General features: G+C 34.9%; 1 protein-coding gene across 6 annotated transcripts in view; it reads right to left on the reverse strand.

Annotated features, from left to right (window-relative positions):
* TAPT1 (transmembrane anterior posterior transformation 1) overlaps positions 1-16,442 on the reverse strand; it is a 48,840-nt gene that overhangs the window by 17,314 nt on the left and 15,084 nt on the right. For all 6 annotated transcript variants that reach the window (XM_030008541.2, XM_030008535.2, XM_041119515.1 and 3 more), the window contains 4 exons: positions 8,255-8,417; positions 4,279-4,414; positions 3,297-3,394; positions 3,071-3,140 (listed from right to left, as the gene is read on the reverse strand). In XM_030008541.2, coding sequence (XP_029864401.1) covers positions 3,071-3,140; positions 3,297-3,394; positions 4,279-4,414; positions 8,255-8,417 — 467 coding nt within the window. The remainder of the gene's footprint in view (positions 1-3,070; positions 3,141-3,296; positions 3,395-4,278; positions 4,415-8,254; positions 8,418-16,442) is intronic.

The raw sequence follows: 16,442 nt of genomic DNA on the forward strand, positions 1-16,442 counted from the left end.
TGATAAATTGGGAACAAAGCAGAAAACAGAATTAAGAAAGAAAAAAAAAAAGAGTAAAAAATTGTACAGAAAAAACCTGAAGTTCCTAAAGCTTCAGAATAAATATGTTAAATTTTTGAGATGAGAGATTTAAAAAACAAGGAATAATCTGGCCAAACACCCAACTGAAGCAAATAACATAATGCCCTGCACCCAATGACCTTCTTCGTATCAGGTACAATTGTGTTTTGTGAAAAATTTGGTTTAGAGCACAGCTTGAAATTAAAATAAGACATTTAAAAGCATAAAAGAAGGCAGCATGCTGGGCCTTCAACAGTGATGAAGTAGCTTCTCTTTATAATTTTGGTCTCCTCATTCACTAATCCTGAGCCCTACAAAGTTAGCTTACAGGTATCTACTTCAAAAAGACAATGTACTGTTTAATTATAGGGACATACTTCTTCCTGCTACGACAAATATAAGGTTTTATGTCTTCTGTATAGAAGTCTTTTCCAACAGCCACAGTACTTAGATTGCCTGGGTGTACATAAATTTCCTAGCAAAAGTCAGGTGACAATGCAAAAGTAGTTTTGCTGCAGCAGATGAATCAAAGCTGCAGCAGCCGATGGTTGCAATAGCTGCAGGATAGGTGCAATCTCAAGCAGCTATACAAACCCCAAGATCTTTATTGACCTCCAGCACCTAAAAGATAACAGGTTTGGTTTTATTAGATAACTGTGTAAACAATGTATATCTCATGGTCTGTTCAATTAGTTTTTATGTAGATGATTCACAGTTCTTTTAGTCCTGAAGTTTTAATGAATTAGCTGTTACAGCAGAATTTTACATGTCCATATGAAGGTGAGAAGGATCACTGACTCCACTGACACTAAGTCCACAACTGGAAATACTGGGAAAAATAGTACAGCCACACATCAGCTTGATATCCACAAGCCAGTACTGAGCACAATGCCAAGTGAAAATGATTTCACGATTTCCAAATCTAAATTGGTAGTTTGGTGGCACTTCATATCCTGGTGTCTTACTACATAGCATTTTCAATACCATGCAGAGCTCTGCAAGGTATTTTAATGCATGATATAGGACACGCCTTAGAACGTACAACTGAAACAGTTCATTTCTGTTTTCACACTCTTATTCACAAGATTACTTGCTTTTGAATTCTATTTGTAGCAACTTCTCTTGATCACAATGCCTACTCGAGGTCATTGGTATCTTACTTTTCTGCTAGTTCCTGTTTTTCTTTTGATTAACATGTTAGATAAGAAGGGAGTTTCACCTATTCATGACAAGTTCCTCAGATGCCTCTATGAGATTGACCTTATTTTTTTCCCCGCACAAATTAGTATATTTAGCTTCTGTGTACTGATCGGTACCTTTTCAGGTACCTGAAATTTAAACTCAGTACCTGAATTTAAACTACATTTGAGACAACAGTAATATTTTGAGCAGAGGCCCATATAAGGTGGGGCTAGGGGGCAACCATTCAGTCTGTCTAAGTTTAATCAGCTGCTGTTGCCATGTTGCCCTACAGCAGAGACTGCAGACCTGAGAAAAGAGCTGGAAGAAACTGAGAGAAAGGTGGGAAGTATACGGGGGAACCTATATTTAGTGCTTTATTTCAGCAGTTTAGTTGAGTCCAGGCATGCAGTTTAAGCATAGTGTTCTAGGACACACAAGGCACTCCAAAGGCTAACTGGAAGCTCAGTCCACAGGACCAGACTAGTTTCAGTTCCAGGGGTAGGATATAGCATTGGCATAGCATGCCAATGCAAGATGCAGTACTATTTCAGCTGCAGGAAATAAAACATTTAAAGGATAACAAAGTTATTGGAATACATGAACTGAAGCAATACTGATCCATCCTTACTGAAACTGTGATGCAGTAAATCTGCTCAAGTTCAGAAGAGATGAGAATCTCTCCTAAAAACCTGTCTACGTTATTTATCTATAAGAAAAATATTGCTGTTTATAACCATACTGAGAAGTGTTCCAGGAAAAGTTATCTGTTTAAAGGGAATAAATTAGTTTGTTTTGTGCACTCTTCTATATATGTACTCACCTGCTTCCATCCCCATATGGTATAATGAATGTCATCACTTTTTCTATCAAGTGATAAAGGGAGACCTGATATTTCTATTACAGGTCTTCAATAATAATGTCTAGCAATAAAATAATGATATACATTTCTTCTAGCATACTATTGCAGGTGCTTTTTATGGAGGAAATTACTAGCCATTTCTAATAGCAGACCCTCATTTATTTCAACATTTAAATCAAGAACGAGGTCTTGCCTTTCAGTAGGAGAGCTAGGTGCCTACTTGTAAGTATTTTCTGTGAATATTGTGATTAATGAGAGAAAATTTAAGAAAACTCATTTATGTTTTCTGTCATATTTTGGTAAACATCACTTTTAAATGTTCTCAACTGTGAAGTTAAATCCATTTAATTTTAAAACCAGAAATACATACTATTAGCACAGAATTAACTAACACCTTATCAACCCAGCTGGGAAGATTATTTCTGGGGGGTTTTAAGAACTTCTATGAGGTAGATTAAAATGTAGTGCTAATTTTTCTGTTATGTGATATATTTAAGATTTTATGTAAATAGTCTTTCATCCAAAGCATCACAAAACAATTGCCATTCAACATTTGCATGTAATACCATTGTAGTTTGGAGATGAATTGGACAAAAATCATACAATAGCCACAATTCAAAACCTGAAGCAAGCCTGCTGAAAGTTTAACTCTTGATAAAAAAATCCAAGTAATCTGTTTTCAAATAAACAGCTACTTTTTTCTTTTTTTTAGCCTACTGAACATTTGAGTTCTCTGGTTTAAAAAACTAGGAGTTGGAATGAAAAACAGTGTTCCTGAAAGTGGAATCCCAGTTTCATCCTACGGAACCAAACAGTTATAAGGGAGATGAGGAATTCAAGTCAGAATGCTCAAATTCACCAAGGTAAAGCTGTTTTAACAGTAATATTAAATAAATGAATGAATGAAAAAAAAAAAAAAAATCAGCCTCTCACTTCACGTTTTCTCCTGATTAGCACAGCTATACATACCGCTATTTGACATTTGAAAAAGATTGTTCTTCTCAAACTTCTTGAAAACACTTCCTTTTATTTCAACGAACTGTAATTTTTAAAAACAGTTAGTTAGTTTTTATTGATAAAGGACTGATATAAACAAATCAGACAATCAAATAATATGCAAATAGACATATGATACACAAAGATGAAGGACACTGAAAACAATTAGGGTACCTATATAACAAAGCTACATACTTACATTATTGGACATCATGATGGTAAGCAGTGATTTATTGTGGGAGTTGAAGGCCACATTAAGTGTTGTTGCTTGAACCATTATAAGAATAGCATGCAGGACTAGACAGCAGGGTTAAGGAAACATATTTGGAAATAATTTTTCTGCACAACAGTACTGAGCAGCACTTAAACTCAAATTTCTATTTTGTTTCCAAAATTTAACAAAAAAAGTTCTATCTCCCTGTCAACTAGATTTACACCAAGACAATACTTAAACTTATGTAATGTACAGTGCTTTGTAGCATGTAAAATTACGCTAATTTTTCTTGTTCTAAAAGAGCCTAATGACATTAGCCAGGAGAAACAGCAATACAACCTGAAGGAAAAAAATTCAGAATTAGACTAAAGATTTCAGAGAAAACAGGGTAAAGTACAAGAATTCTAAATTCATCACCATCTAAATGCATCGCATCTATCAGACTATGCATCTCTCTACAGATCATTTTCATCAGTTCAGTGTAAGGTTACTTCACACTAAACTCATTTGCATCCTGAACATGCATGAGTTTACCCCTTCAAGAAAATGTTTTCAAGCTAGGTGTTTGTAACATTGCACTAAATATCAAAACCCCATGTCTTCAAGACCCTGTGACCCAAAATGCTTAAATACAAATCAGAAATCAAAGTTTCCATGAACTATCCAATTACTGGTTTTAATTTTACTACACATTAGGTATTTAAAAAGCTGTCTACCACCACAGTGGTATACCATTACTAAAGTTTTTTCTAAAAGCAGATTAAAAGGTTTTTTTCAAAGCAGGTTAAAAGGTTTTTTTTCATTCATTTTAAAAACCTGTAGCACTGGCAATCTTCATTTGAAAGTAAAGGAACACTGATTTAGGAATACTATCAATTTTTCAAATATATTAAAATAAAATAATGCAGAACAATTACTATGTAATTTAATTTAGAAAATTTTGCAATTTATTGAAGAAAAAGGATACAGACATACAGCACTGCCATGAAGAAGTGAGGAATCACACCTATGTGAGCTCTTTTTCTTTCCTTAGGTTCTGTTGCTGTCCAATAAAGAGCATCCAAAATATCTTGTCCAAATGAAGAAAACAGACGATCAGCCACCTAAATATGAAGAACTTTTTACTGACTTAAAGCAATATTTTTCTCACAACACTTGAATATGCCAGAGTAAGTACAGCTCAACATAAAAAAAGTTTCACCTATTTATCACTTTTCATCTCTGTTCATTCCATTTCCACTCTGGATTTCACAGTGATACTGTTCCTTTTGTATACTCAGCAGCTTACTTTCCTTCTCAAATTTACTATCCCTTTTTCAACAGTATTTACAATATATAACCGTGTAGTGTTATCTTAAATGTGTCCTCGGAAGACATCCAAGTACAGTTCAAACTTCAGCCTTTGATAAAGCAACACGTATGTTGCATCAAACTATCTTCAATGTTTTTTCCCCATCCCTCTGGGTTTAATAGGGGAAAAAAACATAACGAAAAGTGAATTTCAAATGTGTGATAGGGAACATCATCAGCTTACAGGTACAAAAAGGACTGAAATTAAGATTTGGCTGTACTGTTTCCTTACATCTTGGAATCAAGTATATACTAAATACAAATCTCTGCATAAAGCAGAATTCAGAATTAAAAGTACTGTAAGACAACAGCGAGTGATCAAAAGGGACTAGAAATTCTGCCGAAAAGGGAAAATTAGTTTGAAAAAACTACAAACATCTAAAGTGTAACCCAAAGAATATATGCACAAGTAGGATACAAAACTAGCAGTAATTCTGAAGACATGAAAACCATGGACGGCAATCTGAGTTTGTAATTCAATACCACAGCAAGAACGGTCACGTGGAGTTCCACCAGTTCTCAACACTTTATCATCAGCAAGCATGTAAAACTGACGATCATTACAAGGAAAGACTTTTTTTTTCTGCTTATACACTACAGTTCAATAATTTTAAAACTAAGTGGCACAGGACAACAGAAATAGCACTTCAAAAATTATATTTGGTATCACAAGGCACAGGTCTGGCTAAAGAATAAAAGAGATACCTTTCACTGCTTACTAACTCAACCAAACGGAAATAGTTGAATACGAAAAACTGATTATCTGTACTTAATAAAGACAATTGATATTTTCTATTACTGTCTTTCTGTAAGACAACAATTTTGAACATGTTAAAACAATACATAGCAATATAGAACTAGGTGCACAACATACCTGCAAATATTGAACCATACCTATGAACTAGAAAATAAGTTCTTGGGACAACATAAGTAAACCTAGATTTGGGATAATTTCCTGACTTTGTTAATTAAGAGTTCTAAAGGTAAATATACTGAAGGGAGAGAAGTCATTACACTTTAACTTATTCAAGCCAACATTTACTGAAGTTTCCTAAAATACGAAGGCTGAATTAAAACAAATTTTTACTGGATGTCTCAAGTAAACTGTACTATATGCTACTCTTTAAGCATCACCTATGAAATAAAATGAACAAACCCATACGCTGATGAATTATCACAGATCTGAAGTTCAAAACCCCATCAGTTTGAGAGATATTTACAGTGGTATTGTTTTCGGCTTTTAAATTTTGCAAATTATGGTGGTCTGCATTATTTGGTTCCTGCTCATTGTGATGACCCATTGAGTAATTACACCTGGTGTACTAATACCAACTACAGAACATTTAGAGTTTGGTAAGTTTTTGTTCACAATATTGTGAGGGTTTTAATAGATAAAATGGCGGCTTTGCTTTCCTTTTATTTAAGCAGTCCTTGTTTCTTAGCTGACAGCATAGAAAATATTAAAACCCACCACACAATATTGTTGTTTGCTTTTCCAAATATGACTTACCTAAACCCTACATGCCGGCTCCAGGCTCCAGCAGAATTCCATGGTAAGTGCTGTCACCAGCATAACGCACACTGGGGCTTCACAAGGAGCAGGAGCCGGTGGGTCTGAATCTAAAAAAGAAAAGTGTCATTTAAGCCAAATGTGCTGAATGCTCCCCTTAGGCTGTCTATCTGGAGCATTCAGCACATAATTTTAAGATTTTGCATTCCTCGTATCTGTCCAGGACAATATTCTCTGGACTTGCCAACAGCCGAAAACATTAGGACATTGTAAACATCTCTGTTGCTCAGTGATTTAACTAAATTAAAAAGATCTTCCTATTTTGAAAACTTGTGAAAATATAGTTTATTACTTTAAAAAAAAAAAGCATATTTAACAGTTCCTTAAAAAGCATTGCTTGCATTAGTAGCAAGGACTTATAACAAAATTCACCGAAGTAGTCTAAGCAAGCCAGTATTCAAACTCTTGAAAGCTAACTATCAACCAGGTCTTTCAGTGGGATCCCATGACATTTTCTGCCAATATTGTGGCTGCAACGTACCACGGTAAAAACACCCCTTAAAGAACATGCCCTCTGCTTGGCACGTTGGGTTTCATGAGACACCATGGAAATTAAACACCGTCTTCAACCTCAATGTGTAGTGCAATTTTTCTAATAACTATGAGTGGTAACAGACTTCCCCCTTTCCTAAAAAAACCAAACTCAGGCAGCACTTCTTAGCTGAGACACACTTTTGGTTCTGCCGAACACAGCAAAGAAACTCAGCTCTTCATTCAAAATGGCATGGCATATGGCTTCCAATTCACAGCAAACACTGCAGTCTCTCTTCAAATTAAGTGGTAAGCACATAGTGCTGTACTTTCTCAGCTTTAAGAGAAGTGTCTTGAAGTAGTCTTGAAATAAAGAGAAATCACTATTTTGAGCACACAGATTTATTTAGTAAGTGATAATCTCTACAGATTACGGAACTATATATGGATGACTATTTCCCAACACAGCTAAAACGCACATAGTAATGCAGTGCCAATTTAATATTTGTACATGTTTTTCAGTGAATCTAAAATCAAAGGAGACAAAACCCTATGAATAAACAACTGAGGTGGCTTGTATGGTATTTATTTCACTTAGGATAATGAAGTGTGTTCCTTATGCAATATTTTCATATTTTATGAGGAAAGAAAAAATGTCTTTAGACAAAATATTCAGATTTTGCACAAAGTGTAGCCCCATTTTAGCAGTCTTCAAAGTTATGACAGATGTTCAAACAAGTGTTAATAGGTTATTCAGGGATCCCAGAATCCTAGGTAGAATAACTCTTGTGTACAAAGCTCTGACTGAGCCCTTTCAAGAGGTTGTATTCCTAATAGGTCCTATATTTGCAGGATGGAGATAAGATTGTAGCTATGAAAACATTATTTACTTTGTGAATCATTGATCATAGAAGTGCAATTAAAAATCTCATGCTTTGCATTAATAACAAAACAGAAACAATTTTTGTGCCCAGAATTTCTCTTTATCTTACCTCTCAAAACAGAATTTCCTTTTCTTGTTTCACTATATTCATTCAACTTAATGTTTATATACTCAGGCTTCTGTCTGCTAGCCAGGACTGAGAAAGGTTAAGCAGTAACATGTGTCCTTGCACACAATGAAAGCTATACTTCCATAATGAAGAATTAAAAACCAAATTCTATGTCTTCTACCATATTCCTTCTCTGCTCTCTCTCAGGATCTTACAACTATTTCAAATCAATAGTTTCTACTTTTCTTGAGTTCAAAACCTCATTCATTCCACTTCTTGCATTTCAGTTTAAGACATTTCTTCTTCCATTTCCAGTTCTCAATTTTCATTCAACTAAACTGATAAATAAGCTCCAGGAACTAGGCAATATGAAACAGTATCTACAAAACTTATTTTTCACGAACTTGTCCGTTTCACTGCATTTAGGCTTATTATCATGGGTGTGTGCACATTTGTGAGAATACAAGACGTGCCATATTCTAAGTACAAATACTGTAATAAAACAATATTTTATAGTCTGAAAAAAAGCATGCTTGACATTCTGATGCCAACATTCTTACCTCAAGCATGTTATAGATGATGTAGAGCTTTATGACAGACTGTCCCCTTATCAGATGATACATCATAGAGTAGTCAACATAGTGCATCATGAAGTAGCAGATGACCAATATAACTCCTTTGAGAATGTCACATACCTGAGCAGGTTGTAGCAAACGTCTATCACTGAAATACAAAGGGCAAAAAGTTCCACTAAATGTCATATATCCACAAAACACAAATGTTCCAAGTCAATAGAAATTTACAGAAGCTGTGAATCAAGGATATATTTTAATGTAGTTTATTACTGTCCCTTTCCCTGCCCCTCACTCCAACACATAAGGAACACCATGACCATGATACACATTTATAGATCACACTCCTGAACAGGATCACGTTCTCTTATCTGCCACATCCATTTAGTTACCTTCCCTCTTCCAGCCAATTCTACTTATCGTTTTGACTTCCTCAGTTACAGAAATTGTATTTGCTATAACCAAAAGAAAAAAAAAAAGAAGCAGTCATCTTCAATTTCAGTATAATGAACCCGATGCTGAGGAACAAGTTCTAAACACAATTCCATATCTTCTTTTAGCTCTAAGCTCTGCAGCAGTAAATGCAAACAATTTGACATCAGAGCTTGAGGTTGATCTTGAACCAATATAGATGTTTTCTATCTATAGTCCCACAAGTAACCCAGAAGATTAGACGAATCATTGCACAATTTCATCCTATAAGCTAAAAACTACAGGAAGAAAATAGCTTTATCTCAATTGCCACAATAGCAGCCATAAGCATAATGAAATTGCAAGACAGTCTTAACTTGTCTTACTTAGTTAGTATTAATAGGATGCAAAGCATTTAAAAAGCCTTTAAGTTAAATCAAAAGGTTATTTGAGAATTAAATGTAAAAAAATAGAGAAATAATTTCCTATTACGTGTATTTATTTTTAATATACACTGAAAGGCTTTTGCAGAAGTTAACATTTCACAAAAGTCAGAACCAATTAGCAGAATGTAAGTTATGAATTTTTGTTTTCTGTATTCCTGAATCACTAGGTTATTCAGAGATTAGACAATGCTCTCATAAACTGGTAACACATTTAGAGAAAAATTAGAGTAAGTTGATAAAAATTCATGCTATTTTTAAAAAACATCTGAGTTACTTATGACCTCTGGGAATCAAGACATTCTACAGACCCCTGCAGACAAGTCAAAAATCCCATCTACCTGACTCATTCTATTTAAATACAACATCAGAGCTAGAGTGTTATACTTCAGGTTTCTTTGTTGTCTTCCATTCAAAAGAAAAAAGCCCTGAAGACAGCATTCATGCATTATAACACTCACGGAACCACACACTGTCATTCTACAATGGACAAATAGATCATGCTCATTTTAGGAGTAGCAGCAAGAAAGTTTCCAGAACTCTCAGCTTTACAGTATTACACTTTGAACAGAGAGCAACTGCTCCTTTTATTATATACTTTTTACTGCATAATCTGTATTAAAATTCATTATATTCTGAATAATAGAATTCAACTTGGTCCAGCACACCAGAACTATTTACAGTGGCTTTCTCTCCCTAAGAGACATTTTCTTGCTTTCAGGAGTTATCCAGTAACAGTATCCACACCATATTCTATTTCAGACTAAGTTTTTGACAAAAAGCCTCAGTGAATTTTCTTCCTTCCCCCCCCAAATTGAGTTTTAACTGAAACACCCATTTAAAAACTTAAAGAAAATGGAAAGTGTCCATTTTCCAGCACATACAGTATTTGCCTGCTGCTTAAAGAACCTACGTCTATGCCCTTGCATGACACACAAAAAAATGCACCCTCTCCAACCTGCAAAATTACATTTTGCAAGTTTATTGCCCTATTTAACTACATCTGACTTAAATGATTATACTTATTTAAATATATTAGTATATATTGAAACATCTATAGGATTTAAGCAAGCCCATAATTATGATTACCACTCATATGCTGAGTAACACAGTATGTTCCTTTTTCTCCAACCTACTTCAATTTTGGAAGTGTACCCAGAGTCATTTCAGTACGAGTCTCCCAGCCAACACTCATACTCCACAATACAGATTGGGATAAAGTGGTAGAGGTATTATTACTCCACAACAGTAATACCAGGCCTTAGCATTTGAAAAAGAGAATCAGAATTTGTTACTCAGGAATTAGCATCTTCATTCTTCCAGCCAACACCTACCTTATCATTAGAGAAGTAATGAGTACATGGTAGAGAAAATCTGACTAGCAAATGAGGCACCCACTTCAAAAGTCTTATGTTTTAAAAGTTTGGCAAGGTACCAATTTTTACAATGGGATGGTCTCTTCTTGAAATGCACTAGTAAGCAGAACCTGTTTATGAAGTTTCTGAAGCAGCCCAGAAAGATTCTCACAGCAAAATGCTTTGATGTCCACAAATCAATACAGACTGAAAATTATCATGTTAAAGGTCTTCTGGCTTACAAATAACATCAAAGATGCTTGACTACCAGTACAGTCACAAGTCACAGTTATTCTGTAGTTAACCCTATCACTCTTCTGCCTGTGTTGATTTTCATCAGTATGACTACACTCGAGTAAAACCAACTCAGGTGAAGCCGATGTAAAAGCAGATAGCAACCATCACAGGGGAATACAAACTCTAAAAACAGACTACATCAATCAAGAGCACAACTGCTCTTCTAAAGGCAGTCTCAACTCTGAAAACTAACTCAAGAAAATAATGCCATATAAAGGTGCATCCAAACTTGCACACAGCATCCTATACACTGGAAAGATGAAGATACTCTGAGAACATGCTGTGTACAGAACAAACTGACTATCACTACGATTCAATTTGAAGGCTGCCCAAAAGGGTCAGATCAACTACACTTGATTGCTGTGCCCCACAGGAATTAAGCTTTTGTAGAACAGAGTACATTAAAATAATGTTTTTAGAGAATTTTACCTCTCAAAGTGACTTGGATTTAGTTTCTCAGTAGTTTGTATATCTAGAAAAAACTGCAGTAAACACTGCACTTCTTTCTGACGTTTTAACTAAAAATACACTCTATTCATGTTCAAAGTTGTGCGATAACTTCTTGTGCTTCTCATCTACACGAGAAGCAGAACCAACAGTAGTGCTGTGACTACTTCTTCAAAACACACCTTTAAAAGAAGTCACAAAAAAATCCTCAGTTTCAATTTACTCAGTTTGATGACAGAAGAGATGTCAACATCTCTAACCCCTGGCCAGTACAAGGGATTATTGCAAAGGCTGAGTGCAGAAAACTGCTTTCTAGAAAGTGAAAAGAGTAAGATGATCCTGGCATTTAAAATATATTCCGGTGTTCTTTCATTCTACACTAAGACAGACCCCTTCATATTGACTAGGCAAGTAATCTATGGTCTACAACTAACATGTTTCTGATTGAGAAAAACCACGACTACTGCATAAATCCACAAAAGCACTTTTATTGCAGCTGAATCTTTTTCCGCTCTGGCTAATAACATTTACAAAAGGATATTGAGGTGTGGCTCTGAATATAATATGGGATAGGGATAATTATTTCCTACAAAGACAAGGAAATCAAGTAAATGGATTAAGTCTAATGATTGTCACATTTTGACAAATACACAGAACTGCCTGCAAAGCCCGCAGTTATGAAATGATGTGGTCACTGTTCAGTGAGAACTGAACATTGCAGTTTTAGTATATGATCAGACTTACATTGGTTCAATATATATTTGTCACAAATCATTCCTATCCTTCGCATTAAACTATTTAATACATGTAAACACACAGAGGCTGATGCGATTTTATTCCTGTCATAAAAAGTCTTAGCCCACGCATTATACACATTTTCTGCATTCATTTTTCTCAATATGTGTTTCTACTTATTGTCCCCAGTAACTAGCCGGTGACAACACTGGAAAGTACTTTCAGAACAATCTTGAACACTAAGTAATCAGACCTCATGATTAATATCACATACAGACTCATCTGTACCGTGAGTACTACAGAATCTCTAAAAAACAAAGAAAAAAGCCAGTATCAGCTATGACAACTATACAAAGGACAAGAAACAAACAAGAAATACATAGCATAGTGCTGAGAACACTTTCAATACCTCATTTGAAAGTAGGGAGCCAAGAGGTAAGAACTAGACAATACTGAGCTACTGTACAACTCTAGAAACCATTGAACAGAGATACGAGAAGTTGAAACAGCTTAGCTCATTTCAAAGGACTTTGTATTTTTACAGTTGTGCATGAAGTGTGACAAAATACAGAGGGAAAGTTCACATGAAAATTAGTTATGGGTGTTTTTCTCACTCATGAGAAAAGGAGAACAATAATTAAGAACATAACAACTATGTTATTTTATATTTTATCATTCCAGTTACAAAACAGCAAGCAGTAGAATCTTTCTATAGAAATCAGTTGGTCTTTCCCTTCAAAGCTATCCCAGACATACAGTGATGCTGCAGAAGTGAATTAAATATTAACACTTTCCCAGCTTCGGTGAACTCTGCTTTTAAAAGATAGTATCATGAGAGCCTTTGCCCAAGATGCAGTTCCTCTAATATTACTTCAGGATCATCTTTGTATAATAGGTCAGCTATTTCTGGGTCCTTTGGCACCCCTTTGTGCATGTTGAACAGTATTACAAACTAGTTCGCAATTCCAATTTCCAATCAATTTCTTCCTTCATCGACAATGTAGTTTGTAGACAGCATTCAGCACCCGGGTAACTGTGGCACAAAGCATGCTCTGTGGCTCAGATTCCTTTCAGCAGCATTGTCCTGTGCTCTCGTCCTGTGCTTCTGGGGAAAAGGAGGCTGAGGGGAGACCTTATAGCGCTCTACAACTACCTGAAAGGGGGTTGTAGTGAGATGGGTACTGGTCTCTTCTATCAAGTAACTAGTGATAGGACGAGAAGAAATGGCCTCAAGTTGCGCTAGAGGAGGTTTAGATTGGATATTACAAAAAATTTCTTCACTGAAAGGGTTGTCAGGCGTTGGAACAGGCTGCCCAGGGAAGTGGTGGAGTCACCATCCCTGGAGGTGTTCAAAAAATGCATAGACATGGCACTTCAGGACATGGTTTAGTGGGCATCGTGGTGTTGGGTTGATGGTTGGACTCGATGATCTTAAAGGGCTTTTCCAACCTAAATGATTCTATGAAATCCTACTGGATTCCAGAAATAACGTTACATGAACTGTTTCACAATTTGGCTGATTACACAGCTGAATATAATTACAACTGTCACATCTCAAACCAGTAAATACGTGGATTCAGGGCATTTGGTCCTTCAAATGTGCCTTATTAAGATACACGATTTCTGTCTTTTCACGTAATTATTTCTGCCATTATTCCATTATTACTTCTAACATTTTTGCTCTAAGTCATGCTCTCCAAGATGCTCTTTACAGAATTTTACAAGTGGTTTCATTATGCTAAGCCTCAAGTCCCCACGTTTAGCTGTACAGACTAGACTACCAAGGAATCAAATTTTTAAATTAAACTTCTTCAAATATCCAAGTACCTTAACAGTAAAGAGTAGGGCTTAGTCATTCTTTCTATTATCCACTATGTAAAATCTTGTATTGCCTTAGTATTACTACCGCTGAATACACCGAGCTGTTTAAACATGAGATGATCCTTCAATCTGCATGAATTCAGAGTGGAAATCCAAGCATTCCTCTACAGATGAACTCTCTCACACTGTAACACTAACTAGAAAATTAAGACAACACAAAAAACACACGCAGGGCCTTCAATATTCTACAGCATATACTTAACAAGATGTTCAAACTCCTCAGCCTTTGGGTACATTTACCATTACGTCTACTAATTGACAGAAAATCTCCACTGAAACAAACTCTTATGTCTCCAAATAATGTAATTATACAACTGCATGCTTAAGGGGATATACAAGCTTATTATTCATTTTAACATAAGAAAGTGATGTGCAAGCCTTACTACTATACCTCCCTATTCCACAACAGCATGATTCTGTTTCAGCCCAGTCAATTACCAAAAGAAGCAGCATGCCAAGCTCAATGCTTATCATGCAGTGTTTGAGGCAGTCGAAAGTGAAACTACGGCAAAATTTATACAATGCACTGACTGATATCAACCAAGACCTAGGAATTCAGAAAACTGGTCTGTTACTGAAAAAAAATTACTTTTTTCAACACAATTCATAAGCTCAAGGTTTACTGTTCATGCTTCAAACTTTTCAGTTTATGGTTTGTCCACCTTGACGCACATTTAGAAAGTGTAAAGCCAAGTCTTTCCTCTGTTTAGAAAACCACTGGATCTGTGTATGTCCTCCCCCCTTAGAAAGCTAAAACAAAGCAACTTCCCTTATAAACAGTTAGGAAGAAATACTTTGCCGTTCTATAAAATTAAATTAAAATACTACAAATTAGAACATTCTGATTACCCACAATTTGTTCTATACATTTTAGGAACTACCAAAAAAAAAAAAAACCACCCTAATTTTTTTTTCATGATTACTTGTGACATTTGTAAGAAAATCCACTCTAAGTGTTACAAAATTAAGAGTCAAACTTATTTCAAGATATACATAAAACAGCTACCCAGTGAAGAAAAATTTGATGTGAAAACCACTGGTCGTCATAAGCAGTCTCGTTAAACAAGTTTAAGGGACTAGTTACCTGACTGTCATTTTCAAGGTATGTCTATTTGATACCATACTCAAAAGGCCATGATCCACATTTCATACAGTAATAAGAGTTCTGTCTCCATCTACTGGTTGAAAAATATTAGGTTCAATCATTTGTAAGGGCTATGATCATACAAATGGTCATACTACTGATAAATAATGTTTGTGACTGTTTCAACCAAACAGCATGTTGGATTTCACAGTATTTTTCCTTTAAGTTATTAAAGAAGCAAAACAGCTCAAGGATTTCAGTGTATTGGCATCTACCCCACCAATCCCTTTTTAGTTCCAACAGCTGTACAATTAAAGTTACTTAGCATTAAGCAGAGCATTATTAAAAATAAATCACAGTTTACTGATATTTGGCTTTAATATGTTATAAATCACAAGTACCTAATGCAGAAGTTTGCTTAAGTGACTGACTGCCAAAAAAACCAAGATTGGGTGTTTAGTGTTTTAATACACCTTGCTTATTGAATTTAAAGTGATTAAACCATTTGAAACATAAAACGCACCCCAGGACAAACAGGAATTTGTTATTACTGTATAAAAAAAAAATCTAAATATCTCACTACAATTGTCTATGATATGCTTTTCAGCAACTGTCATTGCTAAATGAACAATGTTTCCACTATATTGCATACAAAGTAATTCGTAGGCAAGTATACTTGTGTGAGTACTTATTTACTTTAGGATCCGATGCATAAACACTTTGCATACATTATTTTAAACTTAGCTCTGCACAGACTGTCATATGCTATCATACAATTTCTTTGTCTTTCAGGCTTTCTGTTGCTCTTCAGTTCTTCACTAGTCTGATTACATACGGTTTTCCAGTCACCTTGCAGAGTTGTTTGGTTTTTGATTTTTTTTTTTAAACCAAAAGGAATTGAATACATTTTTCCTGTTTGATTTTACAGTTTACTGCATTTTTAATTGGTTCCTTTAGTATAGTCTCATCCAAATAATTCAGATTAAACAATTACTCCTTCATAGTTAGCACAGACAAAATTTCCAATACTGATGTCACAGATACAGTAATCTAAAGATACGAATACACTATAATTGCAATAATGCTTTAGATGGATATTTTAGTCTCAATAGTGAACTTAACCACCTGCATACATATACATTTATAAACTCTTAAGATAACAGTATTATTTCTATAAACATTACTGTACCTCACACTATTAAAAAAACCTTTTCATTTATATAGGTTTATTATTCAGCTAATAATGTACTGAAGAAGTATTTTAGCATTGAGGTTACAAGTTTGAAGAAGTATTCTACAGCAAACCTTTTCTAACTCCATTATTTATTCAATATTAACACTTTAAAATTGTTAAACAATCACTGAGGTTTATATTAATAATGTATTTCAGTTATTGAAATGGTGGTCTAGTTAAAGTTTTGTTTAGATATCTTTTCCTTCTCCGTTTTTACATCACAGATACTTGTATGGAAACTGAACTGTGGGATTTTGTTTTACATGTAGATATTTAGTCTTCATCAAAT

This window comes from Aquila chrysaetos, chromosome 1, assembly GCF_900496995.4.
Source record: "Aquila chrysaetos chrysaetos chromosome 1, bAquChr1.4, whole genome shotgun sequence".
NCBI lineage: Eukaryota > Metazoa > Chordata > Aves > Accipitriformes > Accipitridae > Aquila > Aquila chrysaetos.